The sequence below is a fragment of the Oryctolagus cuniculus genome, chromosome 5 (genome assembly GCF_051225735.1).
Source record: "Oryctolagus cuniculus isolate XC-2025 breed Fujian yellow rabbit chromosome 5, ASM5122573v1, whole genome shotgun sequence".
NCBI lineage: Eukaryota > Metazoa > Chordata > Mammalia > Lagomorpha > Leporidae > Oryctolagus > Oryctolagus cuniculus.
In genome coordinates this window covers 52,996,260-53,020,495 of record NC_142871.1, presented here as the reverse complement: position 1 = coordinate 53,020,495, position 24,236 = coordinate 52,996,260, and the positions used below count along the sequence as shown (strand labels likewise).

Here is a 24,236-nt window from a genome sequence, read left to right as displayed (position 1 = left end):
TTGTCTCTGTGATCTTCGCTCTTGGCTTGCTTAAGTCTGGGTTCCCAAAGCCCCAGAACTCTGCTGCCAGCCCCCCCGGGTCCGCCAGCCACTATTCCTGCAACGCCACTTCCGCCACCTGATCCAGTTAGGCAAAGGGCCTTGTCTCCCTGCGCTTCTAAACTTGCAGGGCAGAGGACGTCACTGTCACACCCCGCTTTCCAAGGGTGGGTGGGGGGGACTTGGGGAGGCCTCAGAGCGTCGCAGCCGGGAGGTCGGAGCCAGCACCGCTCTCAGGTTGTGCGTTTCACAGACGGAGGGCGTGTCCCATCAACTCGCTACAATGAAACGGAACATCGCTGCTTGTACTGCCTGCTAAAGTTGCAGCAAAAGTTGCCCGCGCTTTCTAGAATTCCTCTTCTTAGAACCAGCGAGTCTTTGTCCTAAAAAGTTACCCAGACATTAAAGGACGCCGGCGAAGAAGACCCCCGGCCCCGGGGAAGGGAGGCCTACCGGGCTGGGAATGCCCTCCAGACTCCTCGAAAGCAGCTCACACCGGCAGCCGCCAAAAGAGGGGCGTGATCTCCATCGACCGAACAGATTCGGGTGGAGGGCATCGGACAGAAAGGGGCAGGATTCAACTTTACAGGGGCAGAAGGGATGGCCCAAGACAGCAGAACTGGAATGTGGGAGCAGGGGGTGAGAGGGCGGGAGGCTTGGAGACGCAGAGCGGGTGGAGCGACGGCGGAGGTTATGGGCTTCAGCCTCCGCAATTCGCCGCTGACCAGCTAGCTCCAGCCTGCATGCAATTCCCCGACTCCGCTGACAGACTGTCGGCGACGACCTGGACCCACTAGGAGGTTGCAGGGACAGCGCCGTCCGGCTCCACGCTACGCTAGGAACCGAGAGAGCAGAATCTGCTCCACTGGCCGCTCCACTCCGCAGCGTGGAGCTGGCGCTCCCCCACGAGCTCTACCCCAGCTTTCCCCCTCTCCGTGTGAAAGCCCTAATTCCTTTCCGTGTGAGAGCCCCGTCTCCTCTTAGTCCAGGAAATTCCTTCTCGCAGTGTGAAGCCTTGGCACCCTGGGACCCAGGGTTGCTGCAGGGGAGCCCCTGGAAACACGCGCGAGCCCACTGGGGCCCACGTCCCTCGCTCCCCATTGGCCCCCAGCTCCCCGCCTCCCACCCCCACCACCGCCTCCCCCTGTGAGGCCCCCGAGTGGCGTCAGCACGCCCGCAGGGCGTGGGGTTTAAATGTCCACTAGCGGGAGCCCAGGCGCTCCTGTCCCCGCGCACAGTCGGGGCTAGAATTGCAGGAGTAGGAGGGGAGCGAGCCAGCGGGGTCCCGAGCTGCGGAGCGCGCTGCCCCTCGCCGCGCCGCCCCTCGCCGCGCCGCCGATGCCTCCGGAGCCGCGACCCAAGCGCCGCCCATGCAGCATCCCTGAGCTCTGCCGAGCGGGAGTTGATGAAAAATCACTTAACCGTCTCCACTGCGGGGAGCCATGAGCTGTCTGGATGTTATGTACCAAGTATACGGTCCTCCGCAGCCTTACTTCGCAGCCGCCTACACCCCTTACCACCAGGTACGTTGTCCACTCGGTCGAGACCGGGACCTCGGGGAAGGGTGGTTCAGCTCCCGGTGGTGCTGGGACACCGCTGAAGTCCAGGGTCCGCCTCGCCTCCGCGCGTCCTGGGCGTCCGACCAGCGGCGAGCGCCGCCCGGATGCGGGGATTGCCCGCGCTGCCTCGCGGTTGGTTGTGCAATTAGCTAACCCCTCTAGCTCGCCCGTTTACTCTCTCGGGAAAGCAGCTAAGCCCTGCTAATGTGCGCCCGGGTCTTCCCCTGTAATCATCAGACGAGGCGGCACGGGCTGGATTTCTAGTTCGAGACTGTCAGACTCCAAATCTGGTGCCGTGGTGTAGAGCTGTGGGCAGGGCTCACGCAGGGAAGGCAAAACTTTGGTCCCCCGAATGAAAGTAACAACCACCACCACAAAAGCAAAGACCAGTCTCTGTCTTTTTGACTGAGGCCCAAAAGACCGAGTGTCCTCATCTCTAAGTTTATCTCAGGAAGAATTTCTTCCGTTTCAATTCTCAGGAGATCACGCCGACTAATTCCAGAACCAGCGAACGCCGTTACAAAGAGCAACCACTCAGAATGCGTTGGTTTTGTAATATCTTCAAACTTCTACTAGGGTGCGATTGATCCAGCAGAGGCAAGCTCCTTTCTGGAGCCTATGTAGCTGAATCCAGCAGCCTCGCCTTCAACAAACTCATTTTTTAAGAGGCCGTTTAACCCCGATTCTGCAAACTCTTCATTTTCAATTAATTCCCCCAATTTTCCTTTTCTTTGGGCTGCGTTTAGCCTAATAGTTTTTTTTCTTCCATTTCCTCAGCTGACATAGCAAAGAAACTGAGGATAGTAGTCCAGGGAAGAACAAAATACACTCTCCGGGCACTTAGAGACCAGGTTGGAAAGGGAGGGTCTGGACTCAAGCCTTGGAGAAAACTGAAAGACGCCCCAACCCCAAGGTTGCTGAATATACCAATTTTGTTTGCAGATTCAGAATATCTGCTCAGAAATTTCCTGATATGTTAATTATGAAATGAGTAGGTGTTGCTTTTTGGTTTTTTTTTTTTTTTCCTCTCCCTCTTTAAAGACTTTCAAACCTAGGGTTTTTGTAGTCTCAATGTTAATTTTTAGAATCACCAGAGTCCCTCATGGTGAACAGGTAGGAAAGTGGCATTTCAGAAATGGTGATATTGCTAAATAACTGGAATCTTTTGGCTCCAGCCTCTGAGATGAGCTCCTTCCCAGGATGAGACTGTTGCAAAGAGGAGAGGGGTAGGTTGGTTTCTCCTCCCAGAATCTGGACCAATCTATTGCATTAAGATGTCTCTGTTCATTCTATGGCTGCAGACCCCTCAAGACCATCTCTGCCTGCAGAACGCTTTGTTTATCCTGAAGAGCTGTTCTCAGCAGTTGCACTTGGTTTTTAAAAACACATCAGACAGCACAATTTACCCAACCTCATGGCCAAAATGTTAACCTTCTGCATCATTTTACTGTTTTTTTTTTCCTCCATATGTGTTCAGAAGTTGAGAGTGGAAATTATGTTCATTGATTCTTCATTACTTCAAAGAAGATCTGTCTAAATATTGAGACAGACTTTATAATGCATGGTTTGGTGGTGACCAAATATCAATTTACTTTGATTAAAGTGTACTAGATTTCCCAAGTCATGAGATTATTCCACATTTTTACCACGGGGTTCATTCTAAATGGGACTGTTTCAAACTGTCCATGGCAGCTCTTCGTTTACATTCCTGGTTTCATGGAGTGGATTTGTGAGTGTGTGTGTGTGTGTGTGTGTGTGTACATGCGCGCACACGAGCACGCTATCGTAAGAATGCTAATACTGCATCTTCTGCTTCTGCCCTGGATTCTCAGACAGGGAACAGTCAGGCCTTAACTGGACTTGGATGCCCTTTACCTCTGGAGCCTGGTTTTTTAAAGATATCTGCTCAGCCCAGCTCTGAGGTCAAATTCACTTGTAACCTGGTTGCTTAGGTGTCTTCTGGGACCTTCATCCTGATATTTTAGGAGGATTTCCCAGCAGTGCAGCAGCAACTCCAGGAAGGCAGAGAACCAGACAGAGATGGCAGTCTTCCTCTAAGGAAGATGCACCTACTCTGCCCTCTCCACGCCTTGCTCAAGGGCAGCTTTATGGCCCTTCTGATTGTGTGGCCCCGCATTGCTGCTTTTATCGACAGAGGGCACAGGGCTTAAGCACAGAGGCCAATTTTCCTGTGGATACCGTAGGGATCAAGATGAGGGAGTTGGGTCTAAATCCAATTTGCTGCATCTTTCAAAACTGACATCTGTATTCTTTCTCTCTCTCTAAGCAGAAACTAGCCTATTACTCCAAAATGCAGGAAGCCCAGGAGTGCAACGCCAGCCCCAGCAGCAGTGGCAGTGCCAGCTCCTCTTTTTCCAGCCAAACCCCAGCCAGTATAAAAGAGGAAGAAGGCAGCCCAGAGAAAGAGCGCCCACCAGAGGCAGAGTACATCAACTCCCGCTGCGTCCTCTTCACTTATTTCCAGGGGGACATCAGCTCTGTGGTGGATGAACATTTTAGCAGGGCCCTGAGCCAGCCTAGCAGCTACTCCCCAAGCTGTACCAGCAGCAAAACACCAAGAAGCTCTGGGCCCTGGCGAGGTGAGTATGGGACCCTACTGGGAAGGGCAGTGGAGGGTCCTCTCAGCAGGCGCTCTCTCTAGGAAGGCACAAGAATACGCAGCTTGAATCACCCTTGGTTTCTGAGAAGGGTGAGGATGAACATTGAGGAAGGGTAAGGGAGATGGGGGAAGCTGCAGAGCAGAGCACTGACCTGGGAACAAACACAAGCCCTGGAATTGGAAGGCCTTGGTGTGTATGTTGGCTCCACCAGCTTCTAGCAAGATGACCTTGGGCAAGTCTCTTAACCTTTTTGAGGTCACTCTATTTACTGATCTCTAAAATTAGAATAACACTTGTCCTCCTTACTATCCTTAGAGAAGGTTGTGAGAATCAAACATTAAGAAAAAAAAATGTATGTAAGTGTGCTGTGGAAATGGGAGGTTTCCAGTGCCCTCCCAAACCAGAGGGTGGAGGACTTTAACCACTCACAAGTTACCAGGCATTTTCCCAATTCTGAAAACTTGCCCAGAGCAAAAGGCTCTAAGCCCCCTCCCACCGGCAACTGAAACCTACTAGAGACTGTTTTCCAAAACTGACCTGTGCCTTCTGCACATTCCAATTACTTGGGAAATCTGGAAACAGAAAGTGTCATCCAATAGGCTAGTAAAACAAAGGAACAGCCAAAACATTCCAAGACTTTTCCCAAAACACACTCTGTCTTTATTTTCTTATGGTCTCCACAAGGCACTCTTTGCTGTACTCTAGCATGGAACAATTTCAAAGTTCTGGACAAGTCAATGAACTCCCCCTTCCATTCGGAAATCTCAACTTCTATTAATCACCAACAAAATCGGGGGGGGGGGCACATTTAGAAATCTTTCTCACAAAGCCTGGCTTTTTGATGTGTACCCAGCCAAGAAATCAAGACTTTGGTTTAAAAAAAAAAAAAAGACAAATTTTCATTTGTCGCTTAGAGGAAATGATAACCCTCACTCTTAATTAAGTCTAGCAGTTTGCACAACTCTTGCCCTTAAACAAGATCCAAAAGCATTCGTTTTAATTGCAATCTTTTTTCTTTATATTTAACCTAAATATTTTATAGGAAAACTGTTTAACACTTAGAAAGCATTTGCAAAACTCATTTTTTAATTCCCTAGGATGTGGTGTAAATGCCTTCCCCAGAGAAGGTGCTCAATAGAGATTCCTTGAAGTAAAGATCTCTCCCTCGCTAGGAAAAGCAACGAATTTGACCTAAATGTTCTCTTAAAATCCTCTATGATACTAAGGGGCAGCAGCGATACTGGCAATTATCAAGTTCTTTTTTCCATGCAGAAAGTTCGTTGATTAGAACTTTGCATAAAAGACCTGCCCCTTCAGGTCCTTCTGTGTACAGCTGCCCTTTTCCTAAATCTAATTTACTCTTTCGCTGGAGTTCTTGGGTATCTAGAAAGAAAACTAATAATAGCAAGACTTCGAAATATGCCGGTGGCCTTCCAGTCTCTCTGAGGCCTTAGAGGGGCACGTTTTCCCGAGCCAGGCGGGTTGGAACGAGCGAGGGGGCAGAGAGCTCTAGGCGGCCAAGACTTGGGAAGAGGTATCTTTAGCTGGAGGAGAGCGAGGGCACCGCCGGGGAAATGTAGGCCGTGTGTCTGCCGAGCCCGGGGGAGTCGCCGCGCGCTCAAACTTGCGCTGCAGAGGCGGGTTCTCCGCTCTTCCTCTGCTGGGGTTTCTGCATTGAGGACGCGTCTGCGAGCTCGAAGTACAGGAATCTCCTCCCAGGGGCTCCCGGAAGCCTCTTTTGCACCTTGCTTTCGCAGACTGCAGCCCCTAAGAAGGAGCTGGCCCCGCGCGTTCGGCTCTAGGGCCGTGTGGGTCGGAGTCCCGACGGGCAGCTCCGGAGGTGACGCGCTTCTGTCTTCCTTTTCTCCTCTTCGCCTTGCCGGACCCAGACGGTTCCTTCCCGATGAGCCAGCGCAGCTTCCCAGCCTCCTTCTGGAACAGCGCGTACCAGGCGCCGGTGCCCGCGCCACTGGGCAGTTCTCTGGCCGCTGCGCACTCCGAGCTGCCCTTCGCCGCCGCCGACCCCTACTCGCCCGCGGCGCTGCACAGCCACCTGCACCAGGGTGCAGCCGAGCCCTGGCACCACGCGCACCCGCACCACGCGCATCCGCACCACTCCTACGCGCTGGGCGGCGCCCTCGGCGCCCAGGCCGCCGCCTACCCGCGGCCAGCCGCCGTGCATGAGGTCTACGCGCCACACTTTGATCCGCGCTACGGGCCGCTGCTGATGCCCGCCGCCTCGGGGCGCCCAGCCCGCCTCGCCCCAGCCCCGGCGCCCGCGCCCGGCAGCCCACCCTGCGAGCTCACAGCCAAGGGCGAGTCGACCGGCGCCGCATGGGCCGCGCCCGGGGGCCCCTTCGCAAGCCCCGCCGGGGACGTGGCCCAGGGTCTGAGCCTCAGCGTGGACTCAGGTAAGCGGAGGAGGGAGTTTGGCCTCCCCGGGGCCTCTGCGGCCACGGTCTGACCCCGGCTTGAGCCTCGGACCCCCTTAGCTCTCTTGGAAACCCCCGGGAGTCTGTGGCCAAAGGTGTGCCGGGCGTGGTGGTTTCAGCTGATGCCAGAGAGGTATGAGAAAGTTGGACCTTGCCCTAACCTGGCTGGTAAACCTTAGAGAAGACGTTAAATAAATAAAACTGCGGACAGGGTCTAGCTCTGTGCTGTCCAATGCTGTAGCCACTAGCTGTTGATATGTGGCCAGGGCGGCTTAAGATGCACTGCCTGTATGAAAAATGTATTTCTAAAACTCTGTGCAAAAAAAAAAAGTGAGGTTCATCTCGTTCATATCTTTGTTTTGATTACAAATCGAACTATCTCCAACACATTGCCCTTCGAATTCATTAGGGTCAGTCAATATATTCTTAAAGTTAAATCTCACCTGTTTCTTTTTACTTTTTTTCAATGTGGTTTCTAGAAAATTTGCAATTAAAGCCTGTGGCTCCTGTTGTATTTTTCTGTTGGACAGCGCTGATCTAGAGTTGCTGCTGGGAGTGTCATTTTAAACCCTATATGACTTTAGGGGTCTTGCCACCTGGTGACAGATAAAAAGGAAAGAAAAATATGTGACTCCAGATTAAAGGGGTCTCTTCAAAATGTAAAAGTGAAAGAATATGCTTTTAACAATAATGTTAACTATCTGAGTTGATTTTGAATGGTGCATCCAAATAAGGATTTCCCTTTTTTTAAAGGCTTTTTGTTTTTTTCGTTTTTTTCTTTCTCACTTTCCTTTATTTTTAGGGCAAACGAAAATAGTTACATAGTAAATGCAGGAATTGACTTACTGTAGTCTTGCCCCTCCCCCCTTCCCTCAGGTGAAGATTTGACTTCTGTTTGCTTTGCTTTTACTGTCACTCACTTGCCCCTTAGATGAAATCTGTGACTGTCACAATGTAACTACGGTGTGTGTCTTTCTCTTCCCTTAAACATCTATGCCTTTCCTCCCCACCCCTTCTTTCTCCCTCTTTTTCTCTTCCCCCATCTCTCTCTCTCTTTCTCTGTCTCTCTCCCTCTCTCTCTGTCTCTGTCTCTCCCCCCTCCCCTTGTCTCTATTTACAGGTTTGCAGCCTCAGGACAAAAGCAAGGATGTGTACTGGTTTTAGACAGCCCAGCTTCTTCCCTGTAGGTCACTGCATAGTGCGATTGGTGACGCTCAGAGCTGAAATGGAGTGGGTTTGTAACGGCTTCTGATCTTGGTTTACAGCTCGTCGCTATTCCCTCTGTGGTGCACCCCTTCTGAGCTGATCTGCTGACCCAGGGTTTCCCCTTCCCTTTCCCTTCTCACCAGCCATGGAGGTGCAACATCTGTGCCTCTCACTTCGTGGATGAGGACACAGGGGAAGGCAGAGACTTCACATTTCTCCGTGTGGTGGGAAAACCAAAAACCACATCTTCAGAAATTTCATCTCAAATTAACTCCTCTTACCAAAAGAGCAGATCCAAAGAGAGAATTGTGTCTAAGGACTTTTGGCCAAATCACTGGAAGGAACTATTTATGGTGAGATGACTTGGTCAGGTCGTATGACATCATACGCTTTCTTGGACAGGGGGAAAGCAAAAAAGACTTTTCGGTGTGAATATTTTTTATGCTGATGTGAATTTTTTCATTAGGTAGTGTGACCATAGCACTACTGATGTCATTATCCTCAGATTTTAAAAATTTGTATATGCATCAAAAATTGTAGTAGAGAAGTAAAAAGAATCCAGTTCCTTCTTCCTCACTGCTCAGCCTTCAGCTCCCTTCCTGCCCCACCCGACACCCACTCCAGACACAAAGACACACTTTTTCCTTTGGACTATGAACATGGAAGCCTCCATCTGAATGTCAGTGGCAAGTGACTTATCTGCAGCCACCTGCCCAAGTCTTATTGAAATGCAGCTGTTGCAGGACAACTGTTTAAAACTCCAGAAATACACCGACCAAGGTGGCACTTCCCAGTATTTGGCAGAACAATTGGAACTGCGCTGGATACATTTTACATACATGTGTGTGTTTGTGTGTGTGTACATAGATATCATCTTTTTTTACAAGGAACATTTCACAAGGAAAGACGAAACCCTTCTCTTCCTTCTCTTGCACAAGTTCTGTCCCTCCTTCTATCCTGTGGATGAAAAAAGACAACAAGAAATCCTAACTGTCTCCATGGAGAATAACTAAGAATCCTACGAGGGGAAGAAATGTTCATGGAGTCTGCAGTACCCCGAATATCTTTGTCCATCTCCATGGCTGTGATTTGGTCACTTTAGTATTGGGACAGGGGAAGGGGTCTAAGCATGGGCAAAGCTGAAGGTGATGAGGAAGAAATGAACATTAAGAATATTAAAGATACCTGTTTACTATGAGTTCACAGTGTTGTTTCATAAAAGTAAACAAATGTCTGTTTTTCTCTAGTGGAATAAAGGAGAGTAGAGATATATACATATGTGTGTATATATACATATGTATATGTATGTATGGTATGTATATATTTGTTTGCCCAGAATGTTTGCTATGCTGTGGAGTCAGCTAACCCCTTTCTTACCGTTATCAACTCTAGGCATGAGAAGTTAAGTATCTCCCTCTGTTTTACAGATGACAAAATCATGGCCCATGGAAGCCAAAGGCATTCAGCAAGTTAGAAGCAGAGGTGGTACACAAAGCACTACCTGTAGATCCTTGGGTCAGATACAGATCCATTAATTTCCAAATGGGAATCACTGTTAACATCTTAAATTTTAGGTTCTAAAGGCAGCCGAGTCATCAGTTAAAACTGTTTCTGGAATATTAGTTATTTTATATTTTTAAAAATAGTCTAAGAAACCAAACTTCTAACTAGACAGGAAGAAGGAGGAAGAGGAGAGAGCAAGGGATAAAGAAATTGATGGCTTTTCTATTTGTTTTCTGTTGATACCAAAGTTATTTGTGTTCTTTCACTAATACACCCTGGAGAGACATTTTGTGTCATGCTCAATTTACCTTGGTACATTGTTGAAGTATCAAAATGTTAGCCTAATCTTGACCTTCATTATAATATGAGAAGCAAATATAATTCGTCTTGGATAATAATATTGAGAGTAGGAAGCAGTTAAAGGAACCTACTCAGAACATGAGCTTGTCAGAGTCACCTGTCTCCCTTTCCATCATTTGGGAGCATGTGAAGTAAATATCACCACAAAAATGATATTTTAGTTCTTGTTCAGATATATTATGACTATGATTTTGCTGCCTGAGATGTGGTAGCAATAATAATAGCGAATGTTAATTGTTTATCATGCACCAGGCACTACTCTGAAAGTGTTACATAAAAGTTAATTCATTTCAGCCTCAAAAACATTTCTATGTGGGACTCATTATGATGATCATCTTACCCAGGAGAAAACTGAGGCACACAGAGGAGAAATCACTGCCCAGTCATAAACCTTATAAATGGCAGAGCCGAGATGCAAACCCAGGCAGCTCAGACACAGGAGCTGCCCTACTACCCACCTCAATAACTGCATTTCCGGTTCTGATTTGTTTCTTTGCTTCCAAATTTAGGCTTATTTTTTCCTCCACAACAGATGAATACAAAGGGAAAAAGAAACAGCAAAGTGAACACTGACATTTTATGGGACTCAGAGAACCCCAAATCTCAAAGGAATGTCATAGAAAGTTGTCCAAACTCCATCAAATGCCACTGCCTTTAGACCAGCCCGATGCATATCTCCATTTGTCTCCAGAAGGGAATTAATGTTACTTCTGCTATTAATTCATTTAACCATTTAACAGCCTTCACTGCTCTGAAGTTCTTCACACCCAAACCTAATCAAGCCCAGTGAGAGCTGCCCTGAAGTTTGGACATGGAAGCAATGACTAAAATTAACTTTGGACTTCTCTGTGGATTTTTTTAATCCATGTTCCACTGGCATGGATCACTGGTGTCTACAAGCATAAATATAATGCATTAAATCCCAGTACAGTTTTCAGAATTTACTGCCAAACATGCTGTGTGAGCTAAAAGCATAACAGTGTATTCTCTGCTAGACATCTTTGGAGTATTTCCTAGTGGAAGAGATCTTTACCTGTGCTCCACCTATGTTAGCACTCACGAGATCTGTGGTCAGAACTCACAGGGAGCATTTTCCCAGCCACGAGGTTCTAATTACTGAAATCTCTCTCCTAAGCCACATCTGACCTGAATATCAGGTTGCTGGTGAGGAGACTCATTCACTGGAACTGGCCTTATGCAGTCCTGAACAGACCGTCCATTCTGCTGAAACAGTCCAAGCTCCTGCCACCTGGCACGTATGACCTACAAAATCACAGCATTTCTCTCCATTTTATACCTACCTAAGGCAGAAGTACAAGATGATTTACAAGCTACAATGATTTGATTCTGTGTAATAAGTACGTCAAAGAGAACTTTAGTGAACCAATAGCCCTGGTATGCTTGAGGACCCCAGTCTTAACAGAAACTTCCAAGCCTGTCTTGCTAATATTGGTGAGACCACGTAGAGCCAAACAAAGTACTAAGAATTGAGAAAAGGGTGTTCAAGGAAATGAGGGACAGCATGAGAAAAGGGACCATGACATACACATGCATGACCTGATTGAGGGTCTGAAAAATTAGATTCCCCTGTAATCATACCCATTGGCAACTTGTGTCCTCTTCACCCACAGCTTTCCCTTTGCACTTGGCCTAAGCGGAGGAAGAGGTGATGAAAAGGGGAGAGACGGCTCTCCACCAGCAAGTAATCCTTTTGCCCGTTGCCCTCTGGCTGAGAACTCAGTCACCCAGCTACAGGGAATTCTATCTGTTCTTCTGCTTGAGTTTAAAGGGAGTTGCCATCCCTTCTCGTTTCCCCTTTGAAGTTCTATTTCAATGCATGGCAATGCGTAGCAATGACTTAACATTGATTTGGGCCTGAATGGGAGGCAGGGTAGAAATGGTGGGTGTTAGAATGCAGATTCCCTGACTGGAAGCTTCTCTGACCACTCTTTGGGTAAGTACTGTATTTTCTGTGCCCCCTTGCAGCTGGGGGAAATTACTCCTAAGGTAACTTTAATTTCCATTGTGTTTTGAATTACAAAACCTGCATATTTGTGAGGCACCCAGATATAGCCTATCAAAACAAAAAAAAAGTTCTTATTTTACACACTTAGTGATCGGTTACTTTATTTAAAAAATAAAACTTAGAAAATGGCTTTCCATATAAATGCCATTTTCAGAAATTTCATTTTTAATGTAATTATTAGAGGATGTCAAAGCATGGAAGAAGAATTTTTTAAATCAAAAGACCTCAAAGATATACAATATTAAAAAAAAATGAGTCCTCTATAGAATTTAATAGTTTGTTGACTGTTTGCATGCAAATAATTCATAGCTTGATTGTACTTGTCAAAGTCTTTGTATATTCTAGTCTTCCTTGGTAAAATTTTAGGATTTAGTATATATATTCCTAAAGTCTGGAGTAAAGGAATAAATGTCCTAAAGACAGTATCATTACAGTTGCTGTTTGTATGTAACTGAAGTGACATTTACATTAGCATTCCGGTTAAGCAAACACAAATTTTAATACTGGCTCTTCTTCATCTCCCACACATTAGTAAAACTCTACGTACAAGTAAAATATTTACACAATATAATCTATTTACCCACAAATATAACCTACTCCCCAATACACACACACACACACACACACACACAAATATGCAGTCCTAAAGAGAAATCAGAGACAACATGCCCTGAGACAGGCACAGACACAAATGATTATTCTCACTTGACCAACTGTACCACCCTTTCCTTGTATTTCACTCCAGGCCCAGAGGGCTGGATCAGGAAAGAGACACTTGATAGCTGCTGTTTCCGTGGTTGAAATATTTGTGAAGTTAGCGCATAATCTGAAAGCAGAAGCTAATAAATTATAGAGTGCTAATTGGAGCTGGAGTGGAACTGTCAATCATGTTTTCCTAAACAGAGAGACCCTCATAACCTAAAAAGGCAAGGCAGTCTCCCAGAAGAGCTCCCAGTTGTTTCCAGCGGTGACCTTCGAACCTCATATCCAGGCAAAGCATGGCCACTGACTGGTTGACAGAGGTGATTCCACTACTCCAACTTAGTGTCAAGAAATGAATTTTCTTTTAAGGGAAAAGAGCAAAATATTTTGCTGAAGAAAGTATGTTTATCCTTTGATAAACTTACAAGAATAATTATTGCTTTGGTAAAACATGAATTATCTTAGAACAAGTTAACTCAAAAAGAAAAACCTAAAATCTTCTACAACAGAATGTTAGATCTACCTCAAATTCCAGTATTTCTATGAGCTTTCCAATTTACTCTTAGGAAGCTAAAACTCCTGTAAAACAAAATTAAGACATCCAAGGTTCCTTTGCCTACTTAGAATTCAGTTGATGGAAAAATATCAGCAGCATGTTTCTTATTTCTTTGTTTTGTTCTTAATAAGTTCAAATTTTAAATAACTCCCAGTGTTTCAAAACAGCTAAAGTGGTTTTACTCAAACTATTCTTTTGTAATAATTATTTCCACTCCCCATCAAAAATGAATACATGAATAAGTATGTGAGAGATCTTTAGAAACTTTCTGGAAAGCATGTATTATGAAAACACTACATAGATTTCAAAAAAGTTTGCACTAAAATAAACTTATGTTTTTCATTCCATTTTTCTGCAAATTTTCTGAAATGCTGTTCTGTAATTATGATTACCAATAAGAAATTCAGGTGATAGGTAGGCTATACTTCAGAAAACCAAAGAATTAAGAGATTTTCATTCCCACTCAATATTTGCTCCACCATAATGATATAGTTACCAATTATCAATATTTAGTTTTTGAATACATTAATCTCCATCTGTATTTATATTTATATCTGAATGCATTAATCTATATATTTAGAACTAGGAAAATATCCCATTTAACTTGTAATTTAAATCTTCTGTACTAGAGTACTTCAAATAATAATTTTCACTCTGAAATAAAATTAAAAACACTTTGGGGAAACAACATCTATGATTGATCATCAAGGGGAATTCATGAACTCCTTTCTTTTTCTTCTAATTTTCTAACTACAGCCTTGCCCTTATTTTCTTTTTAAGATTTTTTATTTATTTGAAAGGCAGAGTTACAGAGAGACAGAGGCAGAGAGAGAGAGAGAGAGAGAGTCCATCCACTGGTTTACTCCCCAAATGGCCATAATGGCCTGAGTTGGGCCAATCCAAAGCCAGGAGCTTCTTTCTGGTCTTCCATGTGGATGCAGGGGCCCAAGCACTTGGGCCACCTACTGCTTTCCTAGACCATAGCAGAGAGCTGGACTGGAAGAGGAGCAACTTGCTTCCATGTAAGATGCTGGCACTACAGGCAGTAGTTTTACCCACTGCACCACAGTGCCAGCCCCTTGCCTTTTCTTTTTCTTCTTCTTTTTTTTTTTTTTTTTTTTTTTTTTTTTTTGCCAGGCAGAGTTAGACAGTGAGAGAGAGAGACAAAGGTCTTCCTTCTGTTGGTTCACCCCCCAAATGGCCACTACAGCCGGCATGCTGCGCCAATCTGAAGCCAGGAGCCAGATGCTTCCTCCTGGTCTCCCATACGGGTGCAGGGCCCAAGCACTCGGGCCATCCTCCACTGCCTTCCTGGGCCACACAGAGAGTTGGAATGGAAGAGGAGCAACCGGGACAGAACTGGCGCCCCAACCGGGACTAGAACCCGGAGTGCCAGCGCCGCAGGCGGAGGATAAGCCTAGTGAGCCACTGCTCCTTGCTCTTATTTTTGACAGCTGTATTAGCCACCTTGTGCCATTAATGGAATTACCAAGAAATGAGATGAAGAACAAATAAAATGATTTCTTGTTGTTAGTTATTTTTATAAGGTAGATAAAGGCCTATTTCTTTTTTCTTTTTCTAGTATGTGTTACCTAGGGTGTAATTAATACTAGGAAGCAGCTGAATATTTTTTCCTATTATAGGATTTTCCCCTCTGTCTGCTATTTCTTGATACTTTTGGTAGCACGGCATAAAGGTACTGTGTTGCTATCATCATCCCACCTTCCCTTTGTGTGAAATCCCGTTTCTGCCTGAAGCAGTTTCTTCTCTGAAAACTAAAACAACACCTTGACAGATTTTGACAAAAAACATAAAGAAGAGAGCTTATGATATTTGCTCTTCCTTGTTCAAAGACTTGCTTCAAAAAGCACATTCTTGACTTATGTTTTTTTAAAGGAATAAGAAAAAGGTCTGGAGAAATAGATGCACATGCTGAGGAAAAAAACTCATGGAATTGTATTCAGTTGAAACTGGTAAGATGGAAAATTATTTCCAACTGTATACAGAACAGTTACAAACTATTGAACTAGTGAATTTAAAAATGATGATATTAAGCACCATCATCTCATGTTGAAACTTGGGATATCTGATCATTTGATGTTGAAGAACTGGTGGCAATATGAGTAGGACTGAAAATTCCAGAAATTCACCAGGGGATACTCCCATTGTCCCTTTTTGCTTGAGATACAAAATGCACCATTAAGTAAAACATAAAAGTAAACACTTTATGCTTCACAAGCATAATACACAAAGCTTCTTCAAAATGCTCATGGAAAATGTGTATTTTGGTAAAAAGAAAAAACTGTGCCTGGATTTCAAAATTCTTTTGCACCAAAATGAATGTATACTTTAATTTCATTCTCCAAAAACTTTCTTTGCCCATTATATTTGAGCAGATCTAGATGTCAGCTGATATAGGTTTAGGATCTTAGGACAATGAGGTATAAAGTAGAACTACCAATGAATTTTCCTGTGTCACAAAACACCAATAAGGAAGGACAAGACATGAAATGTTAAAATTTGGGGCTGGCACTGTGGCATAGCAGGTAAAGCTGCCACTTGCAGTGTTGGCATCCTATATGGGTTCCAATTCAAGTCCTGGCTGCTCCACTTCTAATTTAACTCTCAGCTATGGCCTGGGAAAACAGTAGAAGATGGCCCAAGTCCTTGGGCCCCTGCAACCACTTGTGAAACCCAGAAGAAGCTCCTGGATCCTGGCTTTGGATCAGCAACAACTCCAGCCATTGCAGCCAGTTGGGGAGTGAACCAGCAGATGGAAGACCTCTCTCTCTGTCTCTCTCTCTCTCTCTCTCTCTCTCTCTCTCTGCCTTTGCCTCTCTTTAACTCTGCCTTTCAAATAAATAAATAAATGTTTAAAAATGTTTTTTCAGATTATAAAAGCTTCTGAATACATTTTAGCGTTATTTTAGAGTGCATATTTTTTCATAATTTCTTTTATAGAAGAGATTTCTAATTTGACTTCAATTATACTTTGTTTATTTTCCTTTCCTATGCTATAAACAGAAACATTCTAAAAGCAACAAAAAGCAAACACTTTGTATGCCATCTTTTAGCTTCTTTATCTACTTTTTGTGCTTTCTCTTCCTATGTATTCTTATCACTGAAGTTCCAGCTCTGTTTTCTCAGGTTTCAGGAAGATGTCAAGCCCACCCTTGAGTAAGTTCTTAGCCCAGTAGTACACAATCTAGAAATTACCAGAGTACCTGAACACAACCTCTGTGTGGCTATCCTTGGGTTAGAGCAGTCTGCATTGCTTTCTCTTATGTTCCACAGAAAGTCTTTATACAGTACTCCCACCATACTAGAAAACCTTCATCCTCTCTGCACTCTTACCCTCTGTACCTTTTTCAAAGTCCTCTTCTATGAAGGCTTTTCTCCACACCATACCACAGTGAGTGGTCCCATCTTTTGGAAAATCTGTCCACCTGTTGTGTATGCCACTTACTTGGTACATATTGTTTAACAACAGTATCTTGTGACATAAGTTCAAGATTTAAGAGGTTGCAGTACTAAAGATGAACCATTCATACCTGACATTATCTTATTTACTCTTAACTAGATATTAAGTGCTTTGAATAGGCGTCACAAACTATTGTGAAAGAAACCTAAATAGCCGCATTAAAATATTTTATTTTGTGCAAGAAAAAAAATTTTAAATGTATTTATTTACTTGAAAGGCTGAGTTACAGAGAGGCAGAGGCAGAGAGAGAGAAAGAGGTTTTCTATTCTGTGGTTCACTATCCAACTGACCGTAACAGCTGAAGCTCGGCTGATCCGAAGCCAGGAGCCAGGAGCTTCTTCTGGATCTCCCACGCAGGTGCAGGGGCCCAAGCATGTGGGCCATCTTCTGCTTTCCCAGGCCATAGCAGAGAGCTGGCTCAGAAGTGGAGCAGCCAAGACTCAAACCGGCATCCATATAGGATGCTGGCACTGCAGGAGGTAGCCTTATCCACCAGGCCACAGCACCAGCCACCGTGAGAAAATTTTAAAATATATAGGTTGATCTGAAGTTTGGAGTACAAGTCAGGAAAAGGAAAGATTTCTGGAGGTCTGTTTAAGTGAAGAAAACCCTCTTATTTGAAGGAGTGGAGAGAGACTGTGGCACATCTAGTCATAGCCAGTTAGTGTCAAATATCCTTTCCCTGCACTTGCGTCCTGAGCTTCAATCTCTGTCTTGTGCTCATGGATGCCACTTCAACAAATATCCTTTTCTCTTCCTTCATCAATTTTCCCTTTGTCTCAGATCATTTCCAATAAAACCGAAAACTGTCTCTACTCATCTCCTCCAATCACTACTTACTTCCCTGCTCTCTTAAAAGGCAAAACATCTTAAATCTTACTCTGTCCAATTACATTTCCTTTTTGTATTGCATCCTCTCTAATTTAACTTCTCTTACACCAACACTTACTTATCAAAGCTATATGGTTGAGCCTGGAGATCAATTATCAGTAGTTTTCACCCAATAAAATGATATAGCTCTTTGGGTCCTTTGACAAGCAGATGCCAGGAAACCTGCCACACATGTGAGGTCTTATTGATACAGTCTAGCAAATACACTACATTGAGCAGAACAACTGTGTTGGGGACTACTCTGGTTTCTCATGGTACTCTAGAGTTATTCTCCAGGATATAGCCAGTTTCTGCAGGAGCCCTGGTGAATTGAATGGAGACATGATACAAACTGGGAACCTTGAAACCTTTAAATCTTTCCACCTTTCATGGTGACAATAATTGCTATCCTCAGGGATTCAGTGTTGATTTTGGTTTATTATTTTGGCTGGAAGAAGAGAAGAGAGTTTCAGATTTTTCCACCTGGCCTTCCACAGTATGATATATTTTACTCTACAGGCCCAGAATCCAATAAGAGAGTCACTCCCAGCTGAAACAAAAAAAGTGTCAATTACAGAGTGGGTGGAACTGTGGGCCTAGTGGGTGTGTTGTAGGTTATACTTCAGCCAGAAGGCAACTTAATACCTGGCCGCATAAACCCCACCCTAACAGAGAGGCCGTGATGAGGTTTCTGGATACCAATGTTGACTCCAATTGTCAAATATCTGGGAATTCCCCCTCTCCCAGTGGACAGTCACCAGAGTAATGGCCACAGTGCCCCATGGAGGACTCATGGGTAGCGAGCATAGCTGCATTGGTATTGCAGCATCATTCCACTATGGATCTATCCACATCTTCAGTCAGTGAGGCAGGTGTGAAAATTAATTCAGACCTGAGAACTTGGCAAGGATCATGATTTTAATTGGCCACCTTGCTCGTTCATTTTTTCCATTGCAATGGTTAATTTTAGGTATTAACTTGACTGTATCAACAAATATTTGGATATTCTAGGTATGTGTGTGAGGTTGTTTCTGTAAGACAGTGGCGTTTGAATCTATGGACTTAGTAAAGATGATCCATTCTAACCCAATTTGGCTGAGGAACTGGCTAGAACAAAAATGCAGAGGAAGGATCATATATTCTCTCTCCCCTTGAGCTGGAATATTCATATACTTCACTTTTGAACATCAGAACTCCAAATTCTTTGGCCATCTGACTGTGTGACTTGCATTAGTAGTCCTCCAGGTTCTCAGGCCTTCAACCTTGGAATGAGAGTTGCACCACTGGCTTCTCTGGTTCTCAGGCCTTGACTAAGCTACACTGCTCGCTTCTCCAGACCCCAAGCTTGCAGAGAGTATGTTGTGGGAATGCTTAACCTCCATAATCATGTGAGCAAATTTCCTAATAAATCCCTTATCTGTAAATCTATCATCTATCTGTCTGTCCTGTTGGTTCCCTTTTCTCTGAAAAGCCCTAAGTCATATAGCCTTCTACTAATTGTGGATGGTGAGGACTGGCTACCCATCTATTTTGCCCTAAGCAACATGCTTTGTTAACTAGCTCCACAACTGAGATGAAATCCCTTTGGCTGCCTCTCTGTCATCATCCCTGGCTTCTGGTGGTTGTATGTAATCATCTGGCCTCTATTATTTCAAAACTGTGTCAAGCTCATGGATGTTAACAAATCCAGCTCTGGAAACACCCACTCCTGCCTGCAGAAGAGGCCATCACTGAGCTTCTTTGTGATGTTTAGTCAGTGATCCTCTCATCAGCACACTCCTGATGACCTCAGTGAATAGGACACCCATGTCAGGATTATCCCTTCCCTCAGTCTTTTTATTCCTTCTTTTACCTTCTGATGGGAAAACCCAACATGGGCCTTTATTTTCTCCTGGATTCTTAGACCACCCTACGCACATGTTTACTGCTCTTCCAGGATATTAAATCTCATGTTCCAGGAAGTCTCACCCAGTGAATGAATTTTACTTATCTAGTCTGACTTTACTTTGGTCCGACATCTTCAGAACATAATACCAACATGACTCACGTGGCTCCCATCAGGACTTATCAGCTAATCCTTGGGGCTCCTTTGGTATATACTGTCTTTCCTTTTATATCAGACCCACCATGTCACTAGTCATGTTATTCTGGGATTTAACTGTGGTTGTTGACTTGGCAGTCAGGAAAGAGATAGTTGAAGCTCCTAAGAAGTCCTCTATTTGCTGGTCATCTCCCATATCTTCCTCTACAGAGAAAGTGCTAGTTCTTACTTTGGAGGTATAAGCCACTTCTACATACTCTGAGGGATCAGAAGGATATTCTGAGCCAGAATTTGGAGACATTTATCCAAGTAATCACATCCTGTGTTTCAGGATTTCTGCTTTTCTCAACAGACTTGCCTTGGCTGGGCATTTAAACGTCTTGAGTTCAGCTATGAAGTACTACATTTGATCCTCAGTGTATGCATATTCTTGTTCTTTATTATGATTTTCTCCCCCTAACAAGAAAGCTGGACTATAACCTGCATCAAGGCAGAAAGTTTGCTTTGCTTATTGCTATATTCCTAGCACCTATAATAGTGCTTGCTGCATAGCAAACACTCAAAAAGTATTTATTGAATGAATGAATACTGTGTGGATCTACAAATGATCGATAAAATGTAGTATATCCATCCTATAGGATTTTTATGCAGGCATTAGAAACAAGTCTGAAGAATATTCAGTGATGAGAAGGACAGCTTATATAATGTTAAATAGGAAAAAAAAAAAAACAAGAATATACACCTAGAACTCTTCAAGTCATAAAACTCATACTGCAGGGGGAAAACTGGTAGGAAATATCCTAAAATGCTTACAACATAGTTTGGAGGTGTGTTTTGGCCCCTTAATTCTTCCAGTTATATATTAAGACGCCTGGAAGATAGGGATAGGTCATCTAACTGAGACTCCTTGCAGCCCTGACCAACTGCAAACAGAAAACCTGCACAGGCTTCCTTTTACCAAGCAACGAAAAGTCAAGAGCATGCTAACATTTACCCTACATCCCTAGAGGTCATTTTGAGGCTAAAGGATGAGTTTAGATAGAGGAAAAACTAAAAATGATTTTAAAAAAAATTACCTCCTTTAGCATATGTTCACAGTCATATCAAGAGCTTCCAAAGTGTAACCCTCACCTAAATCTGGTCTGAACTTCAAAGCAGCCCTCAACATCTGTAATCTTCCTATTTAGGTCTCATATAACTCAGAATTGAAAGAAACAACTTGAGTCCCTTTGGCATTACACCACTTTCCTGGCAACCTCTGTGTGATCCACAGGCTGGGACTTGTTCTGAAATGTGTTAGGAAAAGATTATGATAAAGTCAACCATCAATCCATTCAACACAGATGCCCAGTTTGGCTTAGAGAATATACAAAATGGATGCACGATACCTCCCTATCTTCAGGAAGCTTACACTTTTTTGATTAGGTAAAACATATAGGAAAAGAATGGAAATATAGTGCCAGTTATTGCCCAATGAGATGTAAAGATAATAAGGGTAACAGGAATTCTGGGAGGGAAGAGAGTTAAAGTTAGGGACAGGCCTTTCCAGAAAGTTGGAATATGAGCTGACCCTAAAGGATAAGTGGGATTTAGATAAACAGAAAATAGGTGAGGAGTTCCCAACAGGTGAGAGAAAGCCAATACGGAGAAGCATTGCACAGTCCTGGGCCCAGAACCAGGCTCTTTCCTCAAAAGTATTTTACCAAAGAACCTCAGTTTTGAATCATACCAACATGCCAATTTTATCTATGTAATCTTTGTTCAATTAGCAATGTTGAACCATTTTCATTTGCAACACTCATAAATATTTTTCTATGTATTATTTCTTTTGCTGAAGAATTTTAAATGAAGGTTAGAGTTATGTAAACTTTTACCAATATAGCTTCTACTTCAGTGAGTCATTCTTTCTTTCAGCTCTAATATTCCCAGGACATATTTAACAGATTAAAAAAAGGTCACTATGATTTTGTTCTTCTGTTAATTTTTAGTGAATGACACATTTAAACAAATGCCATTTTTTAACCATTGCTAGTTATTAAAATATTAATCACAAAATCTAATTTGTCCAGAATTAACCATCATTTGTAGAATTACAACTACAGATTTAATCGATTGATTATATTTTATCTACAACACACTTTACATGCGATATTTTTAGCCCCTATCTATTCTATTTTTGCATTGAATATTTCTACCACTATTATTATTTAAAAGACTGCTAATTTACACTTATTTCTTAGCTAACATATGAGAATTTTGATAGTTGGTCCTCTAAGATATCATTGCTCTATTGTCCAAATTGTAATGCAATTATATTATACTGCAAATTCAATTGCTCATAACACTTCATATCCCTTTTTATGTATTCTAAAACGAAGGTCCATGACACTGGCAGAGTAAAAACCTGATTGCAAGCAACAGAAATTGACTCTGGCTGATTTTAAAAAAAAGTTTTTATTAAAAGATTATGGAGGGGGGGCGGCGCTGTGGCACAGTGAGTTAAAACCCTGAAGCGGCAGCATCCCATATGGGTGCTGGTTCTAGTCCTGGCTGTTCCTCTTCTGATCCAGCTCTCTGCTATATATAGCCTGAGAAAGCAGTAGAAGATGGCCCAAGTCCTTGGGCCCCTGCATCCACGTGGGAGACCCGGAAGAAGCTCCTGGCTCCTGGCTTCGGATCAGCACAGCTCCAGCCATTGCAGCCATCTGGGGAGTGAACCAACGGATGGAAGAGTGCTCTCTCTCTCTCTCTCTGCCTATCCCCTCTCTGTGTAACTCTGAATTTCAAATAAATAAAATAAGTCTTTAAAAAAAAAGATTATGGGGGTAACTGCAGAATCCCACGGAAGGCTTGAGAACCAGACTCAGGGTCTTCGGAGCTAGAGTCCACAGCAGTGGCAATGAGTGGACAACAGAATCAGTCCAGTCTTGTACCCCAGCTGCCAGAGACAGTAAACTCCAGCCTCACTCTGCAGACTCTCCTGGCCCCAGACACTGAATGCCACCTCCAACAACCCTGCTGTGCCAGAAGCCAGACTTGCCACTGCTACCGCCATCACCAGGGATGATTTGTGGTAGCCCTACCGCTTTGTATACTTAGCTCACAAACAGAAACCTGGGGTGGGTGATGCTGAGATATGTGGGTAGAATCATGTACCTGCCTTCTTGTTGCAAGAGACCCTGGGGAAGGGACTAGAATACAGTTGCCACCCGGAAGAAAAAGGTGGAAGAATTCTCTAACATGAGAAGGGGCTTCAAACCCCGGGCTACAAGAAATAATGACAAATGCCCATGAACAGGTCAAAAGATAACAGAAAATAACCTGCCATGTTCAGTGGAACACCAGATGTGGCAGAGGGGCCACAAGTCCTGGAGCATATCTTGGGGGCCACAGAATGGATCTACTCATTTCTCTATGTACCTCACCATTCAGCTAGTCACCCTTGCACATTAGCAGATAGTGGGCAAATTAAAAGATTAACCTAATTATACATGAGCCTCTTCCATGGTGGTTTCTAGTGAATGTTATGACCCAAAATGTTGCTCCTGTATACTACACCTAAGTAACACACAGAATGGTTAAATTAATGTTGCTGTTAGAGCTCTTCAGATGTTATGATTTAAAGGGTAACGGTGAAAGAAAAAAATATTGTCAGTCTTTCTGTGGAAAAAAATTAAAAATAATTCTCATTTAGGAATTTATTATTTCATATGCTTTTAAAATTTGCATGGCTCGAGTTAACAATGTACTCATAATCACTTTCATATTTAAAAATTATAGATTTAATCTTAAGTATTTTATGTATAAAATAGATACTGCAAATAAACACAATCTTTACACTATTAATTTTCTTAATCATAATTTACATATCACACATGATTTTTTATTGCAGAATGCTAAACTTCAGTCTTAGAGATCATGTTCCTAGTTTCAATATGACTGAAGCCGCTTCTAAAATATGAAATATTTGACAGTCATGATTAAAGAAACTGTTTTATTGTAGTAATAGCTTTCCTTTGATTTCTCAGGCTACAAGTGCTGGTTCCTTTTGTATGGATAGAACCCATTCATCATTTCTTCAGTCCCCTCTGGGATCGTCTGGACCTCAGTTTGCCCCCTGAACACACTGCTTAGCCCCTTCCTCTAGATCCCTGGACAGACCTACTTCTGTCTCTTTCCATCTGCCCAAGATGTTTGTACAATGGTGCAGACTGATAGGTGAGCAATGGCTTAAAGGCCTTCACAGGGGAGGGAAGCAGTGTTTCCCTTCCAGACTTAAAGTCTCCCCAGGCTTTCCATATGCTGAGTGGTTCACCTCGCAACTCTACTGAAGGTTAGGCTGTTAGTATGAAGACTGTTACAGCTGAAACCCAGCAGCTCTCAGGACCAAGATCGGAATTCAGGAACTTGACAATGTTGATGCACAGTCATATACCATGACAGCATCTGTCATTCTACTCAAATTTTACTTCAGTGACTATGTAATGGGAGTATTCATCGCAACTCGTGTTTCCCAAACAGCATTCTTAATCAGACCCATCTCCATACACACTGTGAGTGAGACAGGCATAGTTCAGGCCTTCAGCCTTGCCAGGAGGGCAGTAAGCCACTTGTTTTTCTTGGCAGAAATCTCTGTCTGCATGTGGTTCCTTCTCTTCTTTCCTCATACCACAAGATTCAGATTCCTTGGAGCCTAGAGGACCCTCTGAGTTTTCTTCCCTTTGGCTGCATTCTGTAGCAAGTACCATATAGTTTAGTCCTTCTTGGTTTTTGGTTTCCATTAAAGCAATTGGCCTGACATCATCATCTGAACTCAAACAAATCATGCTGACATCTTCAC

The 24,236-nt window shown here is 43.6% G+C and overlaps 2 protein-coding genes across 11 annotated transcripts in view; one reads left to right on the top strand and one right to left on the bottom strand.

The window, feature by feature from the left end:
• The first annotated feature begins 1,229 nt into the window (after positions 1-1,229).
• Positions 1,230-22,211, top strand: VGLL2 (vestigial like family member 2). 10 transcript variants are annotated; one of them, XM_089333738.1, is made up of 6 exons: positions 1,230-1,562; positions 3,886-4,198; positions 6,109-6,630; positions 7,772-11,674; positions 14,901-14,977; positions 21,984-22,211. In XM_089333738.1, the coding sequence occupies exons 1-4, from the start codon at positions 1,482-1,484 to the stop codon at positions 7,813-7,815; spliced, it is 960 nt and encodes a 319-aa protein (XP_089189864.1). In that variant the 5' UTR covers positions 1,230-1,481; the 3' UTR covers positions 7,816-11,674; positions 14,901-14,977; positions 21,984-22,211. The 10 variants fall into 10 exon arrangements, with proteins under 10 accessions (XP_089189864.1, XP_089189862.1, XP_089189863.1 ...); XM_089333744.1 differs by lacking the exon at positions 14,901-14,977 and adding an exon at positions 2,774-2,824 and having other exon boundaries at positions 1,231-1,562; positions 3,889-4,198; XM_089333736.1 differs by lacking the exon at positions 14,901-14,977.
• Positions 8,049-24,236, bottom strand: part of ROS1 (ROS proto-oncogene 1, receptor tyrosine kinase) — a 168,288-nt gene continuing 152,100 nt past the window's right edge. Inside the window, exon 44 of the mRNA XM_051855385.3 lies at positions 8,049-24,236. Coding sequence (XP_051711345.3) covers positions 23,923-24,236 — 314 coding nt within the window. The 3' untranslated portion in view covers positions 8,049-23,922.